This window comes from Mizuhopecten yessoensis, unplaced genomic scaffold, assembly GCF_002113885.1.
Source record: "Mizuhopecten yessoensis strain PY_sf001 unplaced genomic scaffold, ASM211388v2 scaffold9559, whole genome shotgun sequence".
Classification (NCBI taxonomy): Eukaryota; Metazoa; Mollusca; class Bivalvia; order Pectinida; family Pectinidae; genus Mizuhopecten; species Mizuhopecten yessoensis.
In genome coordinates this window covers 139,934-150,563 of record NW_018408108.1, presented here as the reverse complement: position 1 = coordinate 150,563, position 10,630 = coordinate 139,934, and the positions used below count along the sequence as shown (strand labels likewise).

The 10,630-nt window shown below is 37.9% G+C and overlaps 1 protein-coding gene across 1 annotated transcript in view; it reads right to left on the bottom strand.

The window, feature by feature from the left end:
* Positions 1–52: 52 nt before the first annotated feature.
* Positions 53–10,630, bottom strand: part of LOC110458349 (hemicentin-1-like) — a 91,267-nt gene continuing 80,689 nt past the window's right edge. The window contains exons 21-23 of the mRNA XM_021510006.1: positions 4,505–4,786; positions 825–1,154; positions 53–66 (exon numbers count right to left, since the gene is read on the bottom strand). Coding sequence (XP_021365681.1) covers positions 53–66; positions 825–1,154; positions 4,505–4,786 — 626 coding nt within the window. The remainder of the gene's footprint in view (positions 67–824; positions 1,155–4,504; positions 4,787–10,630) is intronic.

The window sequence follows — 10,630 nt, the reverse complement described above, 5'->3', positions numbered from 1 at the left end:
TAGACAAATATTACAATATATTAATCAGATGTATACATGTTATGGGTGATAATCAAGGAAATTCGACTGCAGCATTTAGATATATTTTAGAGTGAAAATAGGTTCTTGTGAGTCTATGACATCGTGCCAACAATACCATGTGCAGACGATCCATTAATCTTACACAAAACGTGCTCAGAATCGAAAAATTTAACGATCGTTTGCTCCATAGGGCAGTACACACTAAAAATACCGGAACACTCGTGTAAAATAGGGAATCTAAAACATGCTACAATGACTGTAAACTGTCAGGAATGGGGTCCCCCAGGGTACCACGTACCAGAACAGGAAGATAATATTTGCTAGGTGTCTGTGACTTTTGCTTTGCTCATATTCATCAGTATTTGATACAAAAGGTACATCAGTGATATGTCAGTTATCTTAACAAACCTGGGTACTGTATGTTTTTTAAATTACGTTTAGACCATAGACCGTTTCAGTGTATGACACATGGTAGTTTCACACCTCAGTGAGTAGGATTTCCGGGGTTACAAAAACGTAAAAACTACATAACTCGACCCATTTTCCATTTTTCGCCATACGCGAAAGATCAAAATCAGGATTGGATTATGTAAATACCTACTTACTCAAAAATCAAAAAGGCAAGCCGTCAGGATTGCTTTGACAATGTCAATTTGCATGTGTTGATTAAATTGATACTGCATCTTCAAAGCTTATGGTCTTGTATACACTATCAGCATGCAACGAAAACGCCAAGAGAAAAACAAGGCAAAGCGACTGGAATTACTTAAAATGCCGGTTTTGTGCTAATATTATTAATTTACCTTTATCAGCAACTGTGAAAGTGAGTGTCCCGTTGCCCTTACTATTTGTTGCCGTTACATTATATAATCCAAACCAGGCCTCTTGTATGTTCGTACGTGTCCCCACTGACAAAGCTGAGAGGTTCGATGAAAAATGTGTATTATGTATAACAAAGTTGTCTGTCCCGTCGTTTAGCTCAGTAAAAGAAGTATGTGAAGAGTTCTGGAAAGTCCACGTGAATGATGAAGGTTCCGGATTTGACAGAAACATGGCATTCATAGTTAGATTATCATGAGTAGCCAACCCCATCTTTCGGTCTGTGAACACTCTCGGATCAAGGCGCGGCGAACCTAGATGGGATGGAATTTAAAAAAAGACACAAAATAAAACTATGTATTGCTCTGGTATCACACACATGTAGACACACACACACACAGACATTTATATATATACACGCATACTACCGCACATCCACATGCAAATATGATTTAATATTTAATTGCCATTAAGATACTATAATGATGTATGGTGAATGTGGGTATGGGTTGCCAAAGGAAACATTTTTTATTGTTGTGATTACCTGGACGTCAAACGATTCTGTGGAGCTACTACCAAACTAAACTTGTCATAAAGATTCTATTGGTGTTTTTTTTTTCTATTTGAGAACTTTCAATTTCATATAGAAAGCTTTTAAATTTGTATTGATCAATTTATAAAATGGATTTATTTCTGATATTTCTTTCATTTCTAAAAAGTGTGGACGAAAATATAACATCTTGTATTCACTGTTTTCTTTACCGTAATATGAGTAACACGGATTGTTGGCAGAGTATACGGGATGGTATGACCCTAAAAGGTTTCGTATTTCCTGAGGCCGATAGGCCATATGCCCTGCCAAAAATCCGTGCAACGAATTTATTACCCCTTTGAGTCCTTTTGGCGAGTATTTACTCATCAGTATGCGAAGCAAAAGTTTCGCCATTTTTTAAACAGCGAAGCAGACGACGAATGCGAGTTGTCTCCCGTTGCCCGGTCGCAAGATACAAAGACAATTGACCCGTATACCCCTTGTAAAATCACGTGATTCCACCGTATTAGTGCTGAGTATTGACGTAATGAACCTTGTTAGCTAAACTTAATTATGTTTCGAGCTTGCGGTCGGGTTCAGTCGACCTATTGGAGCGTACGGCTTACAATAGAGTGCGTTATCAAGCTTATAAGGTCCTTTGGTATGTAATGAGCTGGCGGCGTGTTCTTTACGGTCTTAAACTTGTTCGGCCTCTTTACATTACGTTGTCAAACTAACTGCGTTTTCTTTAACGACGTTGTTAACATAACAGCTTACCTTGGAGTACGCCATTTACATGACAACGTGTTTTATCGACGTTACCATCATTCAAGTGAATTCACAATTAACATTTCAACATATTTTACACCAAGACATTTAAGTACAGTTTGAATTAATTCCCTTCTGAACAAATCGTGATTACGTTGTTTCTACTTACGTGATTAGTTACAAAGCGAAAACAATAGTGCAGGGTTCACCTCAGCGGTCGCCAATAGCACCAAATCCAAAAATGATAATATTTTGACGATAACAAAATAGTTTTGGCAACTTTTTGGCGCCTAACAATGCCAGTTGTTCTGTCAATATCTTACAAAAATGAATGTGCCCTGTGTCATTATATAGCTGTAACATAGGTAAAACTGACCATATAGCTGCCACATCCTGGTGAATTCACTGCCCAATTAACTACTTAGTGTTATGCTATTGTTACAATCAATTATTCTATCTGAATGGTACGCCTATATTGGCACACTGTGTACGTAGCAAACAATGCGTGACCAGCAGTGATCAGGAGTCCTAAGAACAAGCCAAGGGCAATGGGAATATTATTGAGAGGTCTAAGGAACCGTTATCTAATACACCCAACCATAATTAACTTCCATATAAAACCAAACAATAAAGTTTCATGAAACACAACCTAAATATCTAGGCCTATATGTTCTTATTCAGAACGTATTGGTAATAAAACAATATAAATTGCAAAAAGTAAAAAGTCAGACTATAGAAACGTTTCACTTACTGGAACACTTCATGACATGTTTTAATTTGGACACAATTTTACTATATCCTATTTCACTCCCTCGAAAACGTTATTTCGGACAAACTAGAACTGCAAAGTGCTGACTAAATATATACACATATAAGTGTCATAGCGGATCTGGACCAAAGTTCAGGATTTTTTTTTCTTTTCTAACAGTTGAACTTTTTTTAATGATTAGATTTATTCTGAATTGGAAATATTTGATCAATATATTTTTATTTATAAGAATTCATTTTATTCTTTATTTCTGGGGATGGGTGGGATTCTTTTTTAAGGAAAAACATGGCACTTGATTTAAAACTACTCCCATTTGTTGATAAGGATAAAAATGATTTAATCATTTTTTTTCTAAATCGTAATCTCTGTCAATTCTGTTTGAAATCTGTAAAATGCGTATTGTCGTACTTCAAGTGACGCAAAATTATTTCATAAAAAATACTCTCTATATAGTTGAATTTCATAAAAACCGCTGACATCGCCCTTTGATAACAAAAGTATGAAGAATGTTGTATTTATGAGTAGGGGTATGGATAAGGCAAATAGTGACGTTTTTGCAATATTTTAAGAATGATTTTTCATGAAAAATCGAAAGCGTCCTTGCTTAAAACATGCAAACAAAACCTGAAGAAGACAATAAAAAATGTAGGCAAAACGACGCTTTCAACTGAAAGTTTGGCACTTGATTTAAAACACCTCCCATTTGTTCATATGGATAAAAATGATTTAATCATTTTGAGTAAATTCACCGAAGACTGTAATACTGTTGCCATAAAACGGAACACTCCCAGTATCTTCCTCGAAATAAGCACTGTTGTAATATCTTACTTCGGAAAAACAATTTCAATTATGTTTTTGGCCGGTTTCCTTTTAAAGGAGCACTGGTGAGCTTGACACCTGGTCGAGAGATACGGTCGGAACATCTGATTATTCGAGATCTGAATGGTCGAGAAGAGACGTTTGTCGATTTTTATTGAAAGAAACACATGGTTGTAGATTTTAAATGGATAATAGAAGTTCATTGAGTTTTGAACTTGCTTCAGAGTAAATTATTAACTTGGCGACGTGGTGTTAATGACTTTATCAACCTTTGAATATTTCACTGACTTAGATCTTAGGTCACTCAATCTGGAGAGTAGAAGCAGCAGGCGACAGAAAGATAAGTTATACTTTTTTTTATATTTTTTTAAAAAAATACTTCATTTTAACGAAAAACTTGCCAACGTTATTTTAAACATATTTGACCTACGGAGAAACAATATTATCTGTGATTGAATCGAATAATATAGATGTGCCGCTATATTTCGATGAATAATATAAAAATCGGTGTTTGTACTATGTGCATGTATCGGTTGCTTACTTTTTCGATCACTATAGAGGTTCTAGCTTAAGATTGGCGGTCATCGCGTTTGCTCAAGTGAAACGCTGCAAAAAAAGTTTATTTCAAGCATAATGTTGACATGGGGTATTCTTAGTAAGAACAAATATATATATATATAAGCAATGACTAAAGAATAATCATAATTTTTAGAGTCAAATGTTCGGTCAGATATTAATTTCGTTGTTTTTGAATCAATGAAGAAAATACAACATACACAAAACGTTGATCCATATGTCCTTGGTAACCGCTGTGTTAGATACACTATTCCTGGCAGAACAGGTGTACAGCCCTGTGTCCAGACAGCCAGCTGTAGTCAGGGTGTAGTTACTCTCCAGTACATCTGTGGCGGTAAACAGTTTTGTGTGATTGTTTTTGTAGTACCATGCTATTGTAGGCGATGGTACACTCTCCACCTTACAAATGAGAGTCTTAGATCCGTCTTCAGTCACATCAGCGTCACCTTGGTTGTACTCAAGGCTGTCTATTTCAGGAGGAACTGAAATATAGTAATAACTAACTATGTAACTATGCGTTACAATAAAGTTTTGGTTTGAATTCGAAGTTGGGCTATAAAGAATATTGTATCCAGTGTAGCGGCTGATTAAACAAGTAAATCTACTTTGTTCTGAATAGGAGCTAAATTATTTACTCAAATTATGGTTTAGAGTTTATTACGTGATTTCTTGATCATAGAAACACAATATATGATTCACTTCAAGAGGAAGAAACATACCGGGCTGACAAAATCGTTTGTTCATATTTATTTTATAAAAAAGGATGAATGTGTAGAAATATTTAGTGTGATTTAAGTGACACATTGTGGCGTAGAGAAGTATATTTAGGGACAGTTAAACTATACTTGTATTTGTTTTTCTCTGCCCTGGTTTTAACACATTACATAATGAACATTTAAAAAACTTTGTTTTATGCGTACAGATGTATCAATCATTCTTGGTTTCAGCTGATGATAGTCGCTACATTTTATATTTTTTATTGTTAATATTAGCAATTATATAATTACTGTATCTCGCATTATTTAACAAGAGATCCAAGATGGATCTTGGCGCCCACCTTTGTACCATCTTCATTAGTTCTTTTTCAGTTCAATCGTTTCTCTTCTTTCCTCTCATCTGTTTGATCGAGTCATGTTAACTGTAAATGCATCTTGAGGTAACTTTTTATCTAAATTTAATACTGATGTGTATGAAAGCAAACCTTCAAAGTGAGTTTGTCATTTCACATATTTACAAGTACAGTACTTAAATTAAGTGAAAGAAATAGAATCGATTATTGCAATATGAGAAATATCTGTTTAGATCTTCTTTTAATCCCTTTCGTTTGTATGATCAGTCTCAAAATATAGCATGCACAACGAGAGATCAAGTGGAATCTACATATACAATTTGAGAAATATCCCTCCCGTACTACCTGAGAAATAGCGATAACAAACGTTCACTATCAAAATCAAAACTGGCTGCCTGTCGGCCATGTTTCTTATCCGATCAGTCTCTAACATTTCCCTGCAGAGCTAAGGACCAAGGGGAACCTACATATAAATTTAAGAAAGATCCCTCTAGTTCTTTCGGAAAAATAGCAGTAACAAACCTACACTATCAAAATTCAAGATGGCGTCCTGTTGGTCATGTTGTTTATTCAATCAGTCTCAAAAACTGCCCTGCACAAATAATTATCCAATGGGAACCTCCATATAAATTTTTAAAAAAATCCTCAAGTACTTCTTGAGAAATAGTGATTACAAACTTTCTATATCAAAATCCAAGATGGCTGCCTGTCGGCCATGTTGTTTATCCGATCAGTCTCAAAAGTTGCCCTGCACAGCTAAGGACCAAGGGGAACCTACATTAAAAAATTGAGAAAGATCCCTCTAATACTTCCCAAGAAACAGCATAAACAAACTTTCTATATCAAAATCCAAGATGGCTGCGTATCAGTCATGTTGGTCATGTGATCACTCACAAAAAATGCCCTGCACAGCTAAGGACCAAGGAGAACCTGCATATACAATTTGAGAAAGATCCCTGTTGTACTTCTGAAGAAATAGCGATAACAAACTTTCACTATCAAAATCCAACATGGCTGCCTGTCGGCCATGTTGTTTATCCGATCAGAATCAAAAGTTGCCCTGCACAGCTAAGGACCAAGGATAACCCGCATATAAAATTTGAGAAAGACCCTTCTTGTACTTCTGGTGAAATAGCGATAACAAACTTTCATTATCAAAATCCAAGATGGCTGTCTGTCGGCCATGTTGTTTATCCGATCAGTCTCAAATGTTGCCCTGCACAGCTAAGGACCAAGGGGAATCTACATATGAAATTTGAGAAAGATCCCTCTAATACTTCTAGAGAAATATCGATAGCAAACTTTCAATATAAAAATCCAAGATGGCTGCCTGTCGGCCATGTTGTTTATCCGATCAGTCTCAAAAGTTGCCCTGCACAGCTAAGGAGCAAGGATAAGCTGCATATAATATTTGAGAAAGATCCTCCGATACTTCTCGATAATTATCGATAACAAACTTTCAATATCAAAATCCAAGATGGCTGCCTATCGGCCATGTTGTTTATCCGATCACTCTAAAAAAATGCCCTGCACAGCTAAGGACCAAGGATAACCTGCATATAAAACTTGAGAAAGATCCCTCCGATACTTCCCCGAGAAATAGCGATAACAAACTTTCAATATCAAAATTCAAGATGGCTGCCTATCGGCCATGATGTTTATCCGATCACTCTCAAAAAACGCCCTGCTTAGCTAAGGACCAAGGAGAACCTGCATATAAATTTGAGAAAGATCCCTCTGGTACTTCTAGAGAAATATCGATAACAAACTTTCAATATCAAAATCAAAGATGGCTGCCTGTCGGCCATGTTGTTTATCCGATCAGTCTCAAAAGTTGCACTGCACAGCTAAGGACCAAGGATAACCTGCATATACAATTTCAAAAAGTTCCCTGTGATACTTGCCGAGCAATAGCAATAACAAACTTTCACTATCAAAATCCAAGATGGCTCCCTGTCGGCCATGTTGTTTATCTGATCAGTCTCAAAAGCTGTCCTGCACAGCTAAAGACCAAGGAGAACCTTCATATACAATTTGAGAAAGATCCCTCCGATACTTCTCCGAGAAATAGTGATAAAAAAAATCTATATCAAAATCCAAGATGGCTGCGTATCGGCCATGTTTTTTATCCGATCAGTCTCAAAGTTACCCTGCAGAGCTTAGGAACAAGGGAAACCTACAAAAAAAAAATGAGAAAGATCCCTCTGGTACTTCTTGAGAAATACTGATAACAAGAATTGTTTAAGGACGGACATGATGACAAAGGGCCTTTGTGTATGGAATGATTACGATTATTAGGGCTTTTAGCTTATGGTGAAAAGACCGATTGGAATTGTTATGTTTCTTATAAGTATTCTTCCCTGAGTTCGTGGCATCCTAATATTTTGATTGGTAGCAGATGTGTTAACAGTCTTGTAAGAATACTGTAGGCCAAGGTCAAAAGGTGTCATTGCAACTTTTTCAAGTAGGTCAAATATCCAATACGGCCGCCATGAGGTCAAAGTTCAAAATCTTAAAATGGCATTAAATCAAAATCTTTGGAACGTACAGCAGTCATGCAATAATATTATTTGTAGATATTCTTCGGGGCTTACTGTGTCCTATTACATGTTAATACAAAAAGATCAAATATAATTCATTATTTTTGAAAAAAAATAAAAAATGAATTATATGCAGTATGTCATTCCGATGAAGTTGATGTCTGGAGTTTTTCTAAAACGTTAATCCGTTTGCACTGTACGCCATTTTGAAAATGTCCTTTTATCTTTTAGAAATCCTGACAATATGTTAAAATCGTTTTTTCTCCAATATCTGTGAGATATTTTTCAGAGTATTAATCGCATAACAGATTCCCAAGATAGTGTTTTGAATTTGGTAAGGTACTTGACTTCTTTGAAAAAACACAATGGCCGCCATGACGTCATATCCATTTTTACCTTAATGACCATTATCATTAATGGCTAAACATATTAAATTCATCATAGGATATGTTTCTAACACTAACAACAGAAACGATTGTCTCAGGAACAAAAAAAAATGTGTAAAACTTTCGGCAGGGGTCAAATTTCAAAAGTGCTATTTTTGGTACCACATTTAAATATAATATGATTGGCTATATAGTCTGTGAAAATGATTGACCTTGACTTATACTTTCGAGGTCATAGGGGTCAAATGTCTTAAAATCTGTATACAGCTTCTTCTCAATAGCAAAGAGACCCAGGATGATGGTATTTGCCCAGAAGCATGCTTATAGCAATTGCTATTGATTGCAATACAAAAATTGTCAAAAGTCAACTTTCGGTTTGCGATAGGGGTCAAATTTCAAAGGTGCTTTTTCGGGTAACAAACATTAAATATCTTCTTCTAAAATTCTAGGGTCTTGATATTTCATATATAAAGTGCTCAGGTGATGGCTATCAAGTTTGTAAAAACGCAAAAACGGGTGACCTTGACCTACTTTCAATGTATATAGGAGTCAAATGTCTTAAAATCTTAAAACGACCCCACCACAATAACCAAGAGGCCCAGGGCAATGCTATTTGATCAGTATAGCTTATCGCAATAAATTGCAATCGATATTAATTAAAACAATCATGTCAAAAGTCAACTTCTGATTTTCCGTAAGGGTCAAATTTAAAAAGTGCTATTTCCGTTAAAAACAAATGTATCATGCATATACAATACCTACACCCATCTTTGTAGCCCAAAAACAAAAGATTCAAATATCCCTACCTCCCTACCGTGACGTAACCTATATCTCGATGACAGAGCCACGGAGTGATCTCCCTTCCTCAAACCCCCTTTTATGGAGCCTAAAGGCAGCCAGGATGAGGAGGCAAGGGGAGGAATACAGGGTGGGACTCCATAAAGTTATGGTAAGTATTACATCATGAAAATTGGTTTTACTTCAAAAACCTCAATTTCATTTCAGTAATATTTACCATAACTTTAGTATGCAAATTCGTCTTACCGTATTGGAGGCTTCGAATCCAGGCAGACCAGGCTGACGGAACAAACTCGAGACATGCTCAAGGTAGGGAAAAGGTTCAAGGAACCCCCCTAATAAAGCCCCGAAAGTATTTAAAAAAATGGAAAACCTCCCCGTGAAACAAGCAGGTGTACCACCGTGGTGCCTGATAGCATACCATTTAAAATCACTGAATTACTGTGGAGGAACAGCCACAGACTGTGCAACCACCACCCGTCCAAGGGAATACAATCCATCAGAATGAGAAGCCAAGGACCGGAGATAAAAATCCGTGAAGGTAGTCTGTTCGCGCCAGAAAGCCGCGGACATGACTTCCTGAAAGAGGGACCCATTGAGGGCCCATGACGCAGCAAGGGCCCTGATCTCATGAGCTCTCACCTTATACAACGCCCGAACCTGATCATCCGAGTGGTCGTAACCGTACTTGATGACCTGACAGATCCATCTAGACACTGACTGAGAAGAGATATCCTGTTGACCCTGCTTAATGGGCAAAAACAGACGAGATCGAGGACCTCGCCCCCCCCTGGTTTTATCGAGGTAAAACCTAAGCGCCCGACAGGGACAGAGCAACCTATCCCGTTCCTCAGCTCCAACGAAGGCAGTCAAAGACGGAATCTTAATCGGATCGGGCGAGAAGCCAGGAACCTGATTCTTAGCCATAAAGGCAGGATCAGTGAGAAGGGTAACGGCAGAGTAATTCCTGGACCATCGGAGGCAAGAGGGGTGAGAAGACAAGGCATGAATCTCACTCCTCCTTCGACCTGAGGCCAGGGCAACAAGGAATACCACCTTGTAGGTAACAAACTTCAAGGAGGCAGACGCTAAAGGCTCATAAGGTGCCCGCATCAGCGATTCGAGCACCAGTGGCAAATTCCACTGCGGAGCCAACTGCCGGACCCTAGGCCTGTCCAACCCAAACCCCCTAATCAAGGCAGAAAGAGAGGAGGACGAGCCTACCTCCGACCTACCATGAACAGAGAGAACACTAGCAATGGCCGTGCGATAACCAGCGATAGTGCCAGGGGCAAGATTGCGGTCCCTAAACAGCCAAAGGAGGAAGTCTGCAATCACCTGGACAGTAGCCTTGATCGGATCAACCTTCCTGCCGACACACCAATCACAGTAAATCTTCCATCGTGACTGGTAGACGGCAGATGAGGAAGCCCTAATTGATCGAGCGATGCGATCTGACACGTCCCTAGAAAGCCTGCCTGAGCGAGGCCTCCTGAGATAGCTTTCCACGCGTGAAGGTGGAGGATCTCCGGA